Genomic DNA, 20057 nt, shown 5'->3' with positions numbered 1-20057 from the left:
TTTCAAGAAAAGATTTCATTATCGCATCTGCTTGTACTGTGTTTTTAACGCGTTTAGTGAATGAGTTATGTAATTCCCAATAACGAAAATGGGAGTTGGCACATTTAAAACGTGTGCCTTTCAATATTTTGGTGATGACACTGTTAAAGAGCAGATGAAAGCAATTAAGAGCTTTGGAACTTTGCATGTTGGTTACATATTTGCTGCTGTCATAAAAATAATATTTCTTTGCCCTGCAGAGTTGGGAGATTGAGAGCGATAGAGTGCGACAGAAACTACTGAGCCTTATTGGACGCATTGGTCGGGAAGCGCGCGTTGAGACAACCACCGGAAAGGCATGAGAAATACCTTCTTCCATTGCTAGATAAAGGATACGGTTGGATATCCTTGTAATTGCTGGTCACAGCCTAACCTTGTATATTGTCTTTGTAGGTCTTGGAGGTGCTTTGGGAACTGGCCCATCTTCCAACATTACCCTGTAATCTAATTCAGCAGGCCTTGGAGGAACATCTCACAATCCTTAGTGATGCTTATGCAGTGAAAGAGGCAATCAAAAGAAGCTACATCATCAAGTGCATTGAAGATATTAAAAGGGTTGGTCTGTCCTTAGGATTATCTTTTTCCCCAAAGTGGCATGTTCTATAAAGTCTTAATATTGCCCTATCCCCTCTTCTATCAAATGGCACAATTTGACCCTTGTCCCATCTGTAAGTTCTTACCTTGGGGAGTCCACAAGAGGGGTACACTTTGTTTGATCCAGTTTTATTATGAGACTCATAGTAAGTCTCTTGCCTTTGTTTTAAACAAATTTCTAGCCGAAGGAGTGATCAGTTTTTGGGAAAACTGCAAGGATGGACTCAAGGTTAGAATTTGCAGATGGAACTGCTATTAAGGTATGTCAGTATTTTAGTATGTTCCTTAAATGTAAACTATCCTCTTTTTTTGTTTGTTTGAAAGTGAAGTATGTTTTCTAGTGTATCTATCAGACAAATTTCAAAACACAAATTGGCTTTTAAATTTCAGTAATGGTCTGGGCTTAAGGAAACACTTTCTATGCCTAACAAAAACCATCCATTCTTGCAGCTGAATGTGCCAAGATGTTTCCTGGGCAGCACAAAAGTATGCTTCTAAAGAGTGAGAAAGGAGGGTTTTGCCCATGTGAACTCATGGCATGTGGTCTTAAACTGTTCCTCCACACTTAACCATGCTATCTTTGTATCACATGGTCTTTCTTTCAGCCTGCAAGAATGCTTCTGTCTTCTTGGTTTGTCTAAAATGTGCCATTGTAAAGGGAAATGGCTTTTCATTAGTTTGGGCCCTTTTTTCCCTGTATGCTGAACTACAACAATTTGGAACTGCCTTTTCTCTTTTCCCAGCAGCAGCCCAAGAAGATTTTTAGCACCACCATTATTCCTAGGTGCCAAGACAGCTTACTTCCTTGCTAGCAAGAGACTTTTTTCCCTAGCACTGAGTGCAAATCTCAGGCTCTGTCCTGGAGAATATTTGTTGAAATCCTTCCTTTCCTGTTCTCACTAGCAATTTCTCTTAAATGTATCCTTAAACCATATTACAGCTTTCTGCAGTATCTGAATCCAGGCCTCTGCTAGCGTGGATCATAAACACATGTGCAATTACTCATGAGTGAGAGGAAATTTAATAATATCTGAGTAATTACAAAATAAGCCTAGCAGTACTTCCAAAGGTGTGAAGTCAGGGTAGCTTTTCCATCGATTTGGAATTCTAAATGGGGATGTGACATTGGTAGTTAGTGTCTAAACCAGAAACAAGATACTACCTTCACTGACAAAAGCTTAGTGAGCTAACTTCTGTGGTCAAACTTAATGGAAAGGGGAGGTTCCTGAAGGCCTCACCCAGCAGAGCTCTGAGCAGTTTTTCAAATGAGGATTTTTAGCTTGTGGTTTGATCTTATGTAGCATTATTTTTCAAAAATAAATTTGGTGTTTCATCTATAGACCCATTGCAGCTCTACAACATCACGTTGAGACAGCCACTGATTACCTCCCTACTGCTGCTTAATCCTAAATCAGCAGGCTGAATCATTTAAATTATTTCTTCCCTGATTCCTTCCTGCTTCTTAAACTTGCTCTTTCACTCTAGCTGTTCCTGGCTACTGTTGCCATCTGTGCCCTGGTTGCTTGTCCTGTTGTCTTTCCCTCCTGACTACAGAGAGCTTGTTTTTTCATCCTGCTTTCTCATCTCTCTCTAATTTTGTTAATTCCTTGGCTACACAATCTCTTATTGGTGAGGGGAGACCGTAGGCTAAAGAACAGGAATGGCTAACTAGTCCTTGTGTGTTTGGAAAACTAAAAGATACTTTCATTACATATGAAGAGGAATTAGGAAGAAGTGACAGCGCACACTTTTATGAAAGAAAATAGCTGTTATCTGCAGTGGTGGGAGTATCTGAGAATAAACAGGCTTCCACATGCTTTTACAGTAAATAAGTCAGTTGTTCATCATGTGCACTTGTGTAATTGTTCGACTTCTCTCATTACTAGTCATCCCAACACAACAATCCCCAGTTTGTGTGGGTGGTGCCAGCTTTACGTCAGCTCCATGAAATCACACGCTCGTTTATCAAGCAAACATACCAAAAGCAAGACAAGGTAAGAGCACGTGCTGAAATATCTTTGAAGGCACAGCATACCCATCAGACTTCTGCCTTTGTACCAACAGAATACATATTACTTACTTATGTTCTGCTTGATTTTAGTGTCTAATAAAGTGGTGATAACTTCATAGCATGTTTTTAATATTGTAATTCCCTAGTGATCCGAGCTGTTTGTTTATGCGCAAGTCATCTCTTTTATAGGAGAACTGGTCCTTTTATCTTAGTTTTCCATGCCATTGCCATGCAAACCTGATTGGAGAGCTTAAGATGGCTGTCATTTAGACTAGATCAAACAGGATGATCTTGTAAATTGCCTTTTGAGCCAAAAAAATCAAATTTGATTCTTGGAGAGTAAAATTAAAACGGCACCCCAGTCTGCCAGCATGTCACATTTTGTGTTATACCAGTTTTGCGTTGAGGTGTTGGCTTTTCCTGAATTTCAGAGCAGTGCTTCATTGCCAAATGCTAAAAGATAGCAGCCTTCAAGGAAGGCTTTAAGATGGGGTTGGCAGGGGTACGGGTGAGGAGTTTTGCAGGGCTGCAGTGCTTGCTGAAAAATGCCACCGTTCTCAGGAAAAAGTCCTTAGTACTTCTACAGAAATGCAAAACTGCCTAGTGCTGAGTGTTTTACAAATATTTTTTCCTTACTGTTTTTTTGTGAAGAGCATCATTCAAGATTTGAAGAAAAATTTTGAGATAGTGAAGCTGGTGACAGGAAGCCTAATATCATGTCATCGATTGGCTGCATCTGTAGCAGGTCCTGGAGGACTTGTTGGAACAACGTTAGTGGATGGCCGATACACCTACCGGGAGGTACTAGACAGCATACTTTTTGCTGTTTAAAACGCACACAGTATGAGAATGTGTGTTCAACACTTGGATGATGCTATATATGCTTGTGTATGCTATGCTTCTTCCTTCCAAAAATCCATTTTATCAGTTGTAATTTAAATAAATTGAGCTTGATTCATTATTTAACTATTAAATGTTGGTGCAGTTCTGTGTTAATAGACTGGTAGTTTGAATTGGTTGCATCTACTTCAGACCAGAAAAACATTTGCATATTAGTATGTGGGTTCAGTAGAAGCAGAGAACTTGCCAACCTGGTGTTCTTATGCTTTTGGTTACTTTGCTCATTTTTATTCTGAAAAGATGCCCCAAATTATATCTTTAGCTTAAAATAGAAATAATAGCAGGCCCTGCAGCAATCTCTGGGCAGGCCTGTTCACATGGATTTGATTGCAGATGCAGTTTCTAGTTCTCCAGACAATCATACGTTAACAACTGAGGCCAAAACTATATTTTCAATTTAAAAGTTCTCTCTCAGAAGGACAAGACTTTATACTTGATTCTGTTTTCTCCTCTTCAGTACCTAGAGGCACATCTAAAATTTTTAGCATTTTTTCTGCAAGAAGCCACCCTCTACTTGGGTTGGAATCGTGCCAGGGAAATCTGGGAATGCCTTGTGACTGGTCAGGATGTTTGTGAGTTAGATCGTGAGGTAAGAAACTTCAAATGATTTCCCTGTGATTGAGGAATGGAGTTAACAGCTCATTCGTTAGTGGCTTTCCAGTTAATTTTTTTTCTCGCTTTCTGTTTGTCTTTAAATACTTTCCAAAGTCGTGTAGAATGATACTGGTTTTATATTTTAACAATAACTAGCATGTTTCACTGGACATAAATGTATTCGGTTGAAAGGGAATTTTGGTCGGCTGTCTCTGTATGAGAGTTCTCTTCATTTCTTGATTAATGTTCAACCCATAGAGTCATATACAACAAAATGTCACTTAACATTTCCTGGAAAAGATTGCTGTAATCTCAGTGCCAGGAATCCCTAATGCTGCTTTGCTTGGGTAGTGTAGAAAGTGGAATTTGAGGTGTGGAATTTGAACTTTTTGCTCCAAGATGAAGTCTAATATTCTCTGCATTTATACGGATACCTAGTAAAATAATGCTATATGCAGTAGTATTCATTTCAGGTAGTTCCAGATGCATAACTTTCCTTGTCATTGTTTAAGTATTTCTTATTAGAATCACTAAGATTTAAATCATTATAGTACCGGCAATATCAGATGTGCTGAACTTCTGATGTTAAGTGGGGAACCCGTGCTTATGCTTTTCTACTCCATTCACAGATGTGCTTTGAGTGGTTTACAAAAGGTCAGCACGATCTGGAGAGTGACGTGCAACAGCAGCTCTTCAAAGAGAAAATTCTTAAGCTGGAGTCGTATGAAATCACGATGAATGGTACGAAAAATCTGTTTTGGGCACTGGATCAGCTTTAAAATGAACCTCATTGTGTCAGTCTCTACTTGTTCTCAGTCTTGTTGTTTGTGTAGAAGACGAGCATAGGACCTAAACCCAAATAAAAAGTTGCATCGTTTTTACATGCAGGTTTCAGTTTATTTAAGACGTTCTTTGAGAATGTGAATCTGTGTGATCATCGACTAAAGAGGCAGGGAACTCAATTGGTAAGTCATTTGTAAAATTTTATATCTCAAGCCTTGTTTTAACTGTATTCTGAACAAAGAAAAGTTCTACCCTTTTTTGCTCACATATAGCCAAAAAAACCCTGTTGTTTTTAGTAGTTAATTTTTTACAAATATATTGAACAAGTAAGTTACAAATATATTGAACAAGTAAGTTCAATATATTGAAATCCTTAAAATTTTTACCGTTATTAACCTTGTCTGCTCTTATTTTTACTAGCAAAAGTAGCTTGCTGTACCCATCACAGACTCTTAATTTGTCATATTTGTTGACAGGTCCTCAAGTCTGACTTAAGTATTTGATCAGTACATGCCATTTGATGAGCCATGTTAGCATATGATCGGATATTTTGAATAAATTCCATTACTTAGCAGAATGGAAGTCTTAAATGTTGCTAGTTTTTCAGTCTTGATTTGGTTTGGCTGAGATGATGGGGGGGTCAGGCATCACTGTTTAAATGTCATGTATGCAGTGGTTTAGACTTCTTAAATGACGTAGATTTGAAGTTTATTTCATAGCATACTGAGTGACACACCAAAACAGCTTTTAATGTGTGCCAAAAATTGCTTTTTCCAACAGGCATAAAACTTTTATAATTATATACATTGTTATGATATATAACTAGCAAAATTTGAATTTTAGCATTGTTTTCTTTTTTCTTGAACAGAGTGTAGAAAAACTGGAATTAATAGGAATGGATTTTATTTGGAAAATTGCAATGGAATCTCCTGATGAAGAAATTGCAAATGAAGCCATTCAGTTGATCATAAATTATAGCTATATTAATTTAAATCCAAGACTGAAAAAGGTAGCTATATTTTTTTTATATCAGTTTTGAGACACAGGTTTAGTACTCTGCGTACTATAACTGGTCATTTAATTTGGCCATTTCACAGTTTTTTAAAAATAAAAATCTAATTTACTTGTCCTTCATCTCTTAAGGATTCAGTGTCACTACACAAGAAATTTATTGCTGATTGTTATACGAGATTAGAGGTAAGTGACAAACTGAAATCCCATTTTACCTTGATGTAATTTTACTTAAACAACTCACCATTTTATTTAGCACTTTATTTGCGTAACAAAAAGTCATTCATGATCTAAACAGTGTAACCCTATCCTTTCTCCCAGAATATTGCAAGTCTTTCATTGAAAAATACATAAAGAATTTACTGGCCTTTACATTTTAAAATAAGCTGCTTGTACTTCAGTGTGTAGTGCAAACATGTACCTTAAATGAGCACTAGAATAATGAATTGTGGTAAAAATGCTAAAGTTTTTTTTTTTAATGAACGGGGATTTTCCTTTCATGAGCCACCACCCCTTAGTGATGGTACAAAAGTAACATAATGTAGTTGAAGCTTTAAGGTAACACAATAAAGGCTTCAATCTCATTTAGTTCTTGCTTTTCATCACTGAAACACAGTGCAAGGTATGTATAGCTCTACACATGTCTGCTTTTATCTTCTAGGCAGCCAGTTCAGCACTTGGTGGTCCAACATTAACACATGCTGTTACGAGGGCTACAAAAATGCTTACAGCAACGGCTATGCCTACTGTAGCAACGTCAGTACAGTCTCCCTACAGGTATGTCTTCACTTAAGAGGATAAACATACAACAGATGTCTGAGCTTCTTCCTACACAAGTTTAAATTTAAAGTGCGATACATTTTAGTGTGACGAATATATCAGCTCAGTATAGCCTCAGGTTTTGTATTCCTTATTGTCTACCCTGTAAGATTGGATTTCTTTGCAGATTCTCAGGGTGATTCAAGGTTACCAAGCAGGTCATTGCAACAAACAGAACTGCTCAGCTTTTCTCTATAGCACTTTACATCTCTTCGTCCAAGAAAGGTGGTTAAGCTGTAGTTCTTCTATTCCTAATTGAATAAAACATGTTAAATGTGCTCTGGACACATTACCGAATTGGACCCTCTAAAAGATGAGGCATAGAAGTACCTCATGTGTGAATCCCATCAGGCTTAAGTAGGAGATAAATGCTTTGCTCAACCACGATGACAGCAGATATGGGCATGGACAAGTAACAGCATTCTGAGCACCTAGGGGACTTCACTGGTAAAAGCTTAGGCTCTGAAGTGGTTTTAAGGCTGTTTTCTGTATGCAATCTTTGGCAAAGGAGCTAAAATATACTTAAGTGCTTCTGTTGATATGGGCCTTTTAAGTCTCTGCTCTTAGTATGAGAGATTGGGATTTGCTCCAATCATCCTTTAAAGCAAAGGTTTTTTTGAAGTAGCACAAATGAGTGTATATCATAAACTAACATTTGCAAGCAGTAACCCAACTTTGCCTATTCCTCTTAGCAGGATAAGCTGCTTTCATAATGCTTCTATCTAGGGGCAGGTGTGTGGCTGTTTACAATGGTAGTTTTTCAGCTACATAGTTCAGTTAATATTTAATTGATTTCAGAAAAGGCTTTGTTTTAAAAGCCTGTATAGGGAATTGGGTTGGAAGTGTAAGCACTGAAGTTCTCTAGGATCATTGCTGCTTTTCATGCATTCCATACGTGGCATAGAACAGGAGTCAGCAGCATATGGCCAGCCCATGAAACCATTGGCTCCATCCCTCAGAGCTGGAGGACTTTGGCTGTGCCTGTGCCCATGGCAGTGCTAAGGCCAGGCAGCTTCCAGCTACAAATGACTGCTGCTTCTCCCTGTTCTCTCTGCTCTGTTCTGACGTGGGCCTGGTGGTTTTAGTGACTGGGGGATTTGTCTATACCTATGCCAGGGCTAGGCAAGTGGGAGCTGTGCCTGAGCTGCCAATGCTTGTCCCAACCCCTGTTCCCTGGCTGTGGTGCAGGTGCTTCTTCCAACCCATGGGGAGCTGCACCGGGATCACTGCAAGCTGTTTCTGTACTGCTGCCACCTCCTGAACACCACACCTGCCACCTGCAGTGTGGATACGGCTTCCAGCCAGTCAGGAGTTTCACTGGGGCTGGGCAGTGTCCAGCTCTGCCCATGCTGTAGCTGGAGGCAAGGAGCAGGGAGAGGGAGTAAGGAGAAGAGCAGCAGCATGGACACAGTTTGCACCTGGTCCCAGTGTACCTCCCCACTAGCTAGTATCTGTGCCCATGCTGCAGCTGGAGAGTGGGAGGCTGGGAAAAAAAATGGTGGCACAGTCACAGCTGCCTAGCTGAGCATGGGGAAAGCCTCCCACTGCTGATGTGCTGCCAAAACTACTTGGCCTGCATTAGACCAGAGCCAGGTTGTTCCAGCCCACTGCTTGTAAAAGATTGCCAGTCCTGGCATAGAAGATGGTGGAAGGTGGCTTCTCATCCTTCAGGGATCTAATGGTTTCTAAACCTGTCAATTTTAGTGTCCAGGTATAAAAATGGTCTCTCTAGGCATACTGTGCAGTGTCTCAGCCATGATACACGGAGTGCGTACAGTGCAAGTTTTTCACCCTGCTCTACCAAAGCATCTCGGTTTAGTAGACCTAGACTTCTTAGTCTCCACCAAATTTAGTCCTTGGTTTTGCTGAGTACTAATCTGTGATGGTGACCTTTGCCTAAGCCACTTACTCCCTGCTTTTATTTTGGACCCAACCTCTAGGTCAACTAAACTTGTAATAATTGAGAGGCTGCTACTTTTGGCGGAACGCTATGTGATAACCATAGAGGTAAGGTGCTTGAATATTTATGTCTGTCTCATGGCTTGATAAGAAACCTTTCAGTATTTTAATAGCGCTGTAAATTATTCAGATCTATGCTATAGTTCAGTAGAATCCTTGTTACAGCTCTCTGTTGTAAAAATACTTTTACTTCAAGAATTGTCTGTCTCTGTAGGATCTTTACTATGTTCCTCGAACTATTCTACCTCATGGTGCCTCTTTCCATGGACATCTCTTAACGCTTAATGTTACATACGAATCTACCAAAGATACCTTCACTGTAGAGGTATGTCTGTACTGGTTACCTATATCCTATCATATTGATCATTTTATTTGTGAAAGGTCAGTACTCTATCTGTGCCCCATCCTGAGGATGAATGAATTGCGATCTGGATAAACATTTTACGTAGTGCAGTTAGCTTGGATTTACTGGGTATGTCTACACATGCATATTAATGATGCGCTGGCTAGGCCACGAGGCAGCCTCTGCACTGAAACACCCTTGTGCACCAGCCAGCCACATCAGCGTCTACACATGCGGTGCTGCAGTTTATTAGTTTACTTCAGCCTAATAGCCCTGCACGTATAGACGCTGAGACATTTACTTCAGAGCTAATTGGTCTACTCTGCAGTAAACATATCATGTAAACATGCCCACTGTTTCTAAAAATGTACTTAGACCTAGAAAGAGGATGATGATAGAGAAACTCATGTAAAGAATATTAATTTTCCAGGTTGTGTTCACTTAGCAGCATCTTATCTCATTTTCAGTGTTTCCCTATATAGGCAGTCCTCCTTGTGGAAAATATTCTTATACATAGTAGGGGAGCAGGAAAAAAAATTAATAAACTTTTAATAGAACATTAAAGAAAGTCAGGCCCTGCTGTTTAATCAGCATCCACCACACTAACATTGTATTTTACAGGCTCACAGCAATGAAACTGTGGCAAGTGTCAGATGGAAGATAGCAAAGCTGCTGAATTCTCCTGTGGATAATATCCAGATATTTGCAAACGATAGTCTGGTATGTTAATTAACAAGTAATCTAATGAACTTGATTCTTGCTACCAAAACTAAGTGGTAAACGCTTTGTTGCAGCTCACAGTAAATAAAGATCAGAAGCTGCTCCACCAGCTGGGCTTCTCAGATGAGCACATGCTAACAGTAAAAACATCAGGAAGCGGAACCCCATCAGGGAGCTCTGCAGATTCCTCAGCCAGCTCCAGTAATAGCAGTGGTGTCTTCAGTTCATCATATGTAATGGAACAGGTACAGTACAATAAGATGAAACCTGCTGTGACAGGACACTTTCCATGAGCTAGTCTTTGCAAATGTGGTGAAGTTGTAGCTCATGCTTTACCCCCTTCACTTCCAAAGACTGATTTCAAATTCTGCTATGTATGAGAATTAAAAAGGGGAGTGTTTCTGGCTTCCATTTGTATATATTACAAAATCAGTCCAGAGTTACCAGACTGATTCCAGTCCAGACAACCTGGATTTGAATAGCATGGGTGCTAAAGATTAGGATGTTCTGTATTTTGACAGAAGCATAGATGAAAATGACTGAGGCATTGTCAGTCAGTGTTGTAATCCACTTGATTTGTAAAGAAAATCTTATGCAATGCCCATGTGCTTTGTGGGTACATGATCCTTTGCTTAAATGGGACTGGGGGGAGGGAGGAGGAGTAGGGAGGGAAGGGAAGATTTAAAAAAACAAAACAAAAACCTCTGGGATTGAGTAAATGCTTTTAAAGGAAGGTTTCTTTTATTACAAATTGAAATTAAAACAAGATACTTAAATCCAATCCAAACTAGATTTAAAATATGTGCATGTATTGAGTGCATTACTTGTGTACTTGAGTGTATAAATACCTACTTATTAGGTATTTATGGCAAATGCAAAGTCTCAGACTCAAGCAAATGCAAGGCTCAGTCTTGTTTCATTATTTGATGACATGCAGGCAATTAAGTATAAAACCTCAGCAGTTTTTCTGGAATTCTATGCCAATAAAACTCAAGTATGTGAAAGAAAACATCTGAGAATGGGGGAAGATTAGAACACCTCTCTCATTGTGCTCCAACTCAGAGTTAGCAGCTGGCCCAGAGAAGTCTCTTGTCTGAGGTAGATGTAAAAATCTACAGAAATAGGTGTATGGAACAGTAAATGATTAAATATTGGAATTCAAATAATGCCTTGGGCTAGAAAGTTGATGAGATTTCCCTGGGTCAAATTTTGTATTTGGGTCAGTTGCTTCAATGGGGAAGTCCATAAACTAGCTTAGAGAGGTAGGGGGAATATCTTTATAATTGTGTTTCTGCTTAATCCTCAGGAGAAATCCCTTCCTGGAGTAGTAATGGCTCTCGTGTGTAATGTATTTGACATGCTATATCAGCTTGCCAACCTAGAGGAGCCAAGGTAAACAAGCTAAATGATTATTAAACATTAGAGAAATGCTGTTACTGCAGAGTCCAAATAGCTGCCTCTTTAAAAATAATTCCAAAAATATGCAGACTCCAGTCCACTCTGTGGCTCAGTGAATCCTATCTTATGTGGAATAAACTGCTCTTAACTTGCAGGATAACGTTGCGAGTACGAAAGCTTCTGCTGTTAATTCCTACTGACCCAGCTATTCAGGAAGCACTTGATCAACTAGATTCTCTGGGAAGAAAGGTATGGATTAAAATCATCCAGAGTTCTTGTTCATATAGGGTAAAGAATATTTTTTTTAAAATATCCAAATTGTAATACTCTGTCAGGATACTCTTATGCAAAGGTTCAGGCTATGTAAAACTTCAATGATAGCAGTAAAAGGTTCTCAAGGATTGAATTATTTATTTCTAGCTGTTTTCCAAATGGGGCTGTTCCTGGGTTTTCAGAAGATGATGTTCAAAGGCCTACTTTTGGTGAAATACACTGTTCTAAAAGTGCTGCTTTTTCTGTGCCTTTCCTCTTTTAGAAAACACTGCTGTCAGAATCAAGTTCTCAATCTTCAAAATCTCCCTCTTTGTCTTCAAAACACCAACACCAGCCCAGTGCTAGCTCAATATTGGAAAGTCTCTTCAGATCTTTCGCTCCAGGCATGTCCACCTTTAGAGTGCTCTACAACTTGGAGGTAAGAAAATACTTGGTGTGCCTCAGTTTTCTAGCACTTAAACCATTTGAATCCTAAAAAGATATGTTCAGTTACTAAGAACCAACTACCCTACACTGAGTTCATTATATAAATCAAGAACCTAGCAAGACTATATGGTGACAAAAGGTCCATAAGTGTAGAGCTTGAAGTTTGCTTTAAAGTTGCTGTAAGATTTCCTTATAAATCTAGGCCTCTATCACTGCAGTTGTAAAACAAATGCATGCTTTTTTGTTAGTATTTTTCCGCCCATGTAATGGAAGTTCTTTAGCCATTTATTTTGAATCTTTCACTGGATCTTCAGAGGTACTGGATACTTGCAGCTCTTTTTAAAAGTGAATAGTTCTTAACATCTTTGAAAGTCAGGCTGTGTTCAGTTTGATACTTTAATTGGATTATTTTTACCAAAATGAGGAACCTTGACAGTTTGGAAGCTAGGAAAAATGCTAGCAAAAATTGTGGCAATGTCCCTGTGAGAAGAATTCTGACAAACCCAACTAGGAGGACCAAGAGAAACCTTTTTTTTTGAGACAGACAGACAGTGGGTTTTACTGCAGTTCTAAAGACACCCAGGGTTAGTGCCATAATGGACACAGGCTCAGTTGCAGGAAACTAGTTGTAAATATTCCATTCACTTTGCAATGACTAAAAGCCTGTGGTAGATTATTGATTTCTAAATGTATTCCTGAGAGCCATGTACATCCCAGAACTCCAAAAGATTTAAACAGATTCAAACCCCACAAGCGCACTTTTTTCCAGAGTTTCATGTGTGTGCATTAAATAAAAAGAGAATGCCAAAGAATTCAGCCAATAGGTCATTGCTAAGGGACCTATGTCTTCCCTCTCTCTGCCTGCACTGGGAAACTAAGTAATTTTAGGTGCTTTTATGGGATAACAGTTGTCAGCAATGAGTCATACTGGTATGGTTAGGGCATTTCTTTACACCATTACAGATGTCTAGATCAGTAATTACAAGTTGGGAGGTCCGTTGTCAATGATAAGTGAAATTCTTAGTACAGTTAGGGGCACAAGTATCGTCTGTCACACACCTCCCTCTCCACCCTTCCCCCTTTTTGAACAAAGACTGATGCTCTTATTGCTGGTGTCTGGGAAAACTTCTCTAGGAATCTTCTAATTATTATATTCCTCCTTTGGTAGTTCTCCATTTTTTTCCTGTATTATTCCTGTATGCTACAACCAGGTCGCATTTTCACCCTCTTCTAGCAGTGATGAATGGTTGGGTGATTGTGACCCATCCAGGAACTTGTTCATGATTCCCAAATTCAGAAGGTGCAGTGTAGGAGGTCATCCTGTTGGATGCTCAGATTCCATTTTACAGTGCGATGAACATCTAATTGATCCATATATATGAACAATAAGAAGAACAAACATATATATGAACAATAAGAAGAATTTGCCCTGTACTATATAGCAGCCATTTGCTGTGGGTGGGAAGCTTTTTCAGAGAATATCTTTTCTGCTTCCTTTACTATTTTAAAATATTTCATGCCTCTCTTACTAGTAAAAGCTTTGAAAGAATGTAACTTGAATAGCTGCACAGTCTCCTCTCTCAGAGGAAACAGGCAGTACTGACTGTGAGGTGAGTCTCTAGTGTGTCTAAAGTGCCAGGTACATAATTTTTGTCTACATGGGTTATAGAATATTTATACTTTTTGCATTTTTCAGGTTCTGAGCTCCAAGCTGATGCCAACTGCAGATGATGAAATGGCAAGAAACTGTGCCAAATCTTTCTGTGAAAACTTCCTCAGGGCAGGAGGATTAAGGTTAGACCTTGTAAACACCTAACTTTTTTTCCCCTGTGACACCTTTTCTGGTCTGTGCTAATGTATAATTTTGAAGTAGACTTTATTATATTATATGCAGTGTAAGATGCTTACAAAGCATTTTATTCAACTATATCCAATCCATTTTTGTCTTTCTATATAAGAGCTATGTGCAGATTTACTTTCACCAGTAATAACTGAACAGCTTTTCTATTTACAGTGCAATGTGCATGGCTTTGCACTCTGATTCAGTGATGCATTCTTAGCAGAATTAGTTTTCTGTTTTCAGGGCTCCTAATGCTGTAGCCAGTGCTTGGGTGCTAAATAATTGGCCTCATTTCAGTTTAGAATGATGTTGACATTTCACAACTACCTCAGGAGCTGGCCTTTTTACCGGTTTTAGCAGAGGCTGGAATCAGGCACTGAAACTAAATTTTACCCCCTGGAAGTGGGGAGCTGAGGCACAGTTGGAAACAGCATAGGATTATCATTTCTGGAGGTGTGAGTCTGGTAACTGAGGATCTGTACAGTCTGGCAGTAACTGATGATCTGGTGACTGAGAGAGGGAGAAGAAAAAATACTTGCTAAAATACTGTATTAAACAAAGCCTTTTGTTTTTATTTTTCAAGCTTGGTTGTAAATGTGATGCAGAGAGACTCCATACCCTCAGAAGTGGACTATGAAACAAGACAGGGAGTCTATTCCATCTGTCTACAACTTGCCAGGTACGGGATTGCTTTTCATTGTGTTATAATTGTACTTATTCTTTTTATTTACATTTGTAGTCATTAGCCTAATGTCACCAAATATAACCAGTCCTTTGAGTACTGCAATGAAGCTGATCACCAATTGTTGTTCAAAAATAGGCCTGACTTCTTTTGTGTTCAGGTTCTTGCTTGTTGGCCAAACAATGCCTACCTTACTAGATGATGATTTCCTTAAGGATGGAGTAGAAGCTCTGTCCTCACGTCCCTTCCGTAACGTGAGCCGGCAGGCTAGCAGACAGATGTCCATTTGTGGAACGCCCGAGAAGTCATCCTACCGACAGCTGTCAGTATCTGACAGATCCTCCATTCGGGTGGAAGAGATCATACCTGCTGCCCGAGTTGCAATCCAAGTAAGCACAAGTTTTGCTAAAGTACAATACTCTCCAATAAAAGGTGAAGGTTAAACTTGTTTGATGGAGAACTGCAGAAATTAGCATTTAAAAGTCTTGGAGAAAATCCAGGTCTTTACCCCAAAGCTCACCCTACTTTTTTTTAATTAGTCTCTCTAAAAGATCCATAATATATTGAAATAGTAAACCAATGGCGTGACTAATCACTGCTTTGTCAGGGTTGTTGGAAGACACCCAGACATAATATAGTGTTTCTGTTAATTCTCTTTTACATATGATCTGTTTTCTGTCACACTGTACAGTCTGTAAAATCAGAGGGGAAACAGTGAAGTATTGGATTGAATTATACACCCAGAAACCAGAATTTAGAAGGTGACCAGGTTCCTGTTTGTCAGTGTAGCTAAAAACTGTGCTAACTTGATTAAAATCTCCCCAGAGTTTCTAATTACCGATATTGCTTTTAACTGTAACTTTATAGGAATAAAACTTCATCATTAGCCTGGGTGGGCATGTTGTGGGGGCAAGGGGACAAATGTGTGCCTAACTCCAGTAGAGAGAAGGGGGTTCATCATTTATCCAGCGTGCCTGGAGAAGGATGTTCACAAGTGCACCCCATCTGGTTCTGCCAGTCTGCAGCCAGTACTGCATCAAACCCAAAATGTGATGATGAAGCTGGTCTAGGGGCAGCCTCCATATCTGCTCTTAAGACAGCCTGAGAACAACTAATGGCATACCTGTTGACATACCTGTGTTCCTAAACACTAAGAATCAGCATTTCTTAAGGCCTAGTCTGGGAGTGGCTCTGTGGTATAGCACACTGGTATAAAGAAATAATTTGACCCCTTTTTCTACTGTCTAATCTAAAGAAACTATAAACTGTTTTAGTAGTAGTACCATATGTTTAATGTAGAGATCTTACGTTGGTGCTTCCTTACCCAGCTGGTATGATTTGAGGTTAGTCTGCTTAGCTCCAGATGCGAGAAAGGGAGACAAAGCTGATGACTTTCATGGGAGCCATGCTAAATTCCCCTTAAAAAAAGTCATTGCATCATTGGACCAGTTAATGGGAGAGACACGGAAATGATTGGGAATTCATTGTGGCTCTGAAGATTGCCCTTCCTCCTAATTAATGGATGCTATTTATGAGGCAAAGGTAACCACTCCTTCCTGTTTCTTCAGACTATGGAGGTTAATGATTTCACATCTACGGTGGCTTGTTTCATGAGACTTTCTTGGGCTGCTGCTGCAGGACGGCTTGACCTAGTGGGGAGCAGTCAACCAATAAAAGAAAGCAACACTTTATTTCCTGCTGGGATTCGAAACAGGCTCAGCAGCTCAGGTAAGGGAATCATCCTTACCAAACTGAATCATCCAATGCAAACAGAAAGCAATCCCCTTCATTAGTGTGACACTTAAGTTATTCAAAGTTGAGCTAACTTAAAATTGATACTTAAATCTTGTGCTGTGTTTAAAATGCACTTAAATACTGAAATATTTTTTTAAGAGGCAAAATGTTGGTCAGAGTCTGAAAATAATTGATTTTTAGCATTTGTTTCTCACCTGTTGCAGGAAGCAATTGCAGTTCAGGAAGCGAAGGAGAGCCAACAGCCCTTCATGCTGGAATCTGTGTGAGACAGCAGTCTGTATCCACCAAAGATGCTCTGATTGCTGGAGAGGCCTTGTCTCTGTTAGTTACGTGCTTACAGCTACGCAGCCAGCAGTTAGGTATGGAGTAGACTCTGATTAAGCAGTACTTAATTAGATTTTTTTTTTTTTTTTAGTATGAATCCATGCACTTTACTTCACTTCTTACTGAATTTTCTTCTAGTTGAACCGTCTCAATTTGCAGCCATAATTTAATAAACCAACTAGAAAGGAAGGCACGAGCTTTATCGTGCAAGATGAAACATTGGATGGCATGGTGATGTTATACATTTATCAGAATAATCAGGATACAACAGAAGTCTTAAATTGTGATTTCACTTGAGGTCTGATGTGTTTGGGATGATAAATCACATGCTTGCATATAGCTGAGAGTTACTTTTGATGACAGCAGATGACTCCTAAACATTTGAGATTTAATTCTACCCTCCTGGTAAACTGCCATGAATCAGCTGCTGGTGTAGATATGCTGCTCTTGTTAAGTGCACAAACTATCATAGCAACTATATATGGCAGATGAATGGTTTTTTGCCACTTCCTCAACCTTGTCCAAAAAATTAACTGATTCAGCAAGCTGATTGATTTTATAGGACTGCCTATGTGCTTAGGCTTTCATTCAACAGATACCAAGGTTTTACGCCACAGCTTGACCACGGACTTACCAGGCTGGGCAGTGGCTTTCTCGGGCTATGCTAACCTTCATCCTGAAAGAATGTACTGCCTCTGTTTGGTACAGCTAGATTAACTAACACTCCTGAGTGCCATTTAACCCATTGAGTGGCAAGGCTTTCTTAGAATGCTTTTGTTAGGCCAGCTGCAGAGTTGGGATAGAGTTAGACAAGCTTTCAAATGCAAGACATTCTACAGGTCTGAAATCTTTACCCCTCAAATAATTCCTGGACCATCACAGATATGACATCACTATCACATTTAACCCATGAGACGGGTACACCTAAAATGCTTCTAGTTGTGGGGGAAAGGATATACTGAGACACAGCATGCAGTATGTCTGGGGGCAGCACTGGCAGGCATGTTAAGGTTGTGATGGATAGAGCTTTAATGAGCTCAGTATTTAAATGATTACAACTTCACTTTGAAACATATTCTTCTGGTTTTACTAGTTGTTTAGCAAAAACTAGATAGAGCTTAGTTTAGTAAATGATTTCTCAAGACCTTGGTTTTCACATAGCAAAATATTTGAAACCTTAGGGAGAATGAGGAAACTGGTCTTTTGATGTTTACAATGCATGGTCTTTGCCAGAAGGAGAAAAGTCAGGGCCTATGCCGGTTCCTGTCTACCTCTCATTTCTGTTGTTGGTAGAGTGGGGTATTTTTTTCCTATTAGAACTTAAATATAAATTGTACAATTAATTGACTCCTTTTAATAAGCCCTGGCAAAGAAACAAACAAAACCCTAACTAGAATTGTTTCATCTCAGGATCTTTCTACAACTTGCCTTGTGTTGCTGATTTCATCATTGACATTCTCCTTGGATCACCAAGTGCTGAGGTAAGTGGCTATTATTAAAATGCATTCACTTGTTAGGGGTCCCAGTGCAATACATCTTGGTTAAGTAACTGGACTCGGGACAAAAATATTCGCTATCAACATTTTTAACCATTTTTGTGTCTGAATTCATGTTATGTATATTACTCAATTAGACATCACTGATTTCTGTATTAAGCCCGTGCCATTTAATTATTTTGTTAAAGTATTATACTACTAAAAGTAATCTTGATTTGTTTGCTTCATTTGCATGCCAAATGTTAATTGAAAGTAGGACTGTGCTGACAAGTTTGAATAAAGTAAACCACTTATGCAAGGTAGGAAAGCTAACACTCATTGTTCCAGTCAGGACTGCAAATGTCACAAGTGGCTGTTCTTCTGCAATTTGCAGCTCCGAAGGGCTTGGATAAGCACAAACTCTTAGGTGCTAATCCAGGCCTCTGAAACATAACAAAATGCAAATAATCTCATAAAATTAATTTGTTCTTCTGAGATCAAGCACTCGAGTCTGGATAGTCCAGAAGTCAAGGTTGCCCTGGCCATACTCATTTATGTTGCATGTGCTGTGTATGTTGTTTGTGGGTCTTGCTTTCCTTTTTTCCATGTCTAAGATTGCAATTCACATTACTTTTTGTTAACATACCAAAAAATATAGAATTATCTAGCCCAAGTAAATGTTTCAAGAGTCATCCTTAAGCTTTTGGGAATTCTTGTCATTTGTATGCCTGATCTTACAATCTTAATATTGTATTAACTCTCTTTATTAGTATTAAATCTCCTAGGTTAATCTTGGGGGAGGGGGACACTGATATATAATTGTGTCACCTACCACAAACAGCTATCTCTGAGGGGGAGTTTAAGTAAGCAGTTACTCTAGTTGGGATTTGGCCAGCACCCTACTTATGAAAGACATCAAGACTGCAAGTGGTTGGACTTTTGTTTTTGTCTGTTTCCCAACAAAAGAAGGCATCTAACACAGTCTTGTGGGAATTTAGAAGGAGAACTGGCTCACCCAGACCTTGGAGGGAAGAATGCCATCTATCAAATTTCCAGCGTTTGCTTCTGTAGCCCTAGTTCTGTAGTGACTTGGAGACAATGCTGCTTAGCTAGAAATGTGACAGGAGTATATGTGGCATGGTGTATTTTGTAGCGACTTCTCTAGCTGGATCAGCCAGGGTGACTAAACCTGAGAATCTAAGACAGAACTCTGCTGCTTAAGCTAAATGGCCAACTCAGGGGGCCGTTAACCTCTGCAGATGGATAGGTGAATACGGAGGGAGACAAAAAGCCATGTTCTGTAGGTCCCAAAGTCTATTAAAGCTTTCCAGTGTCTGATTTATATTGCAGACTTCTAAGCAAATTAACCAAATGTCCTTGAGTAACATGCACTGTACAGTATATGTGGTGATTATGCTGTTATTTCAGATTCGTCGGGTTGCCTGTGACCAGCTATACACCCTTAGTCAGACAGACACATCAACTCATCCAGATGTACAGAAACCAAACCAGTTTCTTCTGAGCGTCATTCTCACTGCCCAGTTGCCTCTATGGTCACCAACCAGCATCATGAGAGGAATCAACCAGAGGCAAGTTAAATGCATGTTTGTTCAAGATGGTAAATTTTCATGTTTTCAATGGTTTTCAGGCAAGTCTGAAAAAAACGTAAGCTGGCAGGAAACAGAACCAAATTCTGCATGGGGTGGACACCCCATTTCCTTACACATGCACATCAGTCTATTCTCCCACTCTTGTAGTAGGCAGTAAATACTTCAAAATCCCATTCAGATCTGTCTGTCTTGGTAGCTGCAACTCTTCAGCAGTCCTATATGAAGAATATAGATGCTAATTTCTGCTCACAGCTGCCAAAGGTTTAAATCAGTAATCCTCAAGTCTTGTTGCATATGGTCATAGCAGACAGCAAACCATGTTTGGTTCCAGTTTGAACATTGCTTAGCCCTTTTGGCTGCAAGACTGACTGCCTACATCCTTCCCATTATGTTTTAATTAGACTATTTCATTCACCTTTCTGAATGGATAAAGCTGTGATTCTTAACCAGGGTGCCAGGGCACCCAAGGGGGGTGTCTTAAGATCCTTTGAAGGGTGTCAT

At 39.4% G+C, this 20057-nt stretch overlaps 1 protein-coding gene across 1 annotated transcript in view; it reads left to right on the top strand.

Annotated features, from left to right (window-relative positions):
• The window catches only part of USP24 (ubiquitin specific peptidase 24), a 92842-nt gene that overhangs the window by 41371 nt on the left and 31414 nt on the right, over positions 1-20057 (top strand). The window contains exons 14-37 of the mRNA XM_014598679.3: positions 240-335; positions 433-594; positions 2520-2627; positions 3296-3445; positions 4002-4133; positions 4768-4879; positions 5027-5103; positions 5790-5930; positions 6065-6118; positions 6594-6709; positions 8692-8758; positions 8925-9035; positions 9675-9773; positions 9848-10018; positions 11080-11165; positions 11327-11420; positions 11707-11862; positions 13567-13664; positions 14294-14389; positions 14553-14781; positions 15961-16120; positions 16351-16506; positions 17882-17952; positions 19375-19535. Of these exons, the coding sequence (XP_014454165.1) occupies positions 240-335; positions 433-594; positions 2520-2627; positions 3296-3445; positions 4002-4133; positions 4768-4879; positions 5027-5103; positions 5790-5930; positions 6065-6118; positions 6594-6709; positions 8692-8758; positions 8925-9035; positions 9675-9773; positions 9848-10018; positions 11080-11165; positions 11327-11420; positions 11707-11862; positions 13567-13664; positions 14294-14389; positions 14553-14781; positions 15961-16120; positions 16351-16506; positions 17882-17952; positions 19375-19535 (2903 nt within the window). The remainder of the gene's footprint in view (positions 1-239; positions 336-432; positions 595-2519; positions 2628-3295; positions 3446-4001; positions 4134-4767; positions 4880-5026; positions 5104-5789; positions 5931-6064; positions 6119-6593; positions 6710-8691; positions 8759-8924; positions 9036-9674; positions 9774-9847; positions 10019-11079; positions 11166-11326; positions 11421-11706; positions 11863-13566; positions 13665-14293; positions 14390-14552; positions 14782-15960; positions 16121-16350; positions 16507-17881; positions 17953-19374; positions 19536-20057) is intronic.

The sequence above is a fragment of the Alligator mississippiensis genome, chromosome 5, assembly GCF_030867095.1.
Source record: "Alligator mississippiensis isolate rAllMis1 chromosome 5, rAllMis1, whole genome shotgun sequence".
In the NCBI taxonomy this organism is placed as follows: Eukaryota; Metazoa; Chordata; order Crocodylia; family Alligatoridae; genus Alligator; species Alligator mississippiensis.
This window is presented reverse-complemented; position numbering and strand designations above follow the sequence as displayed.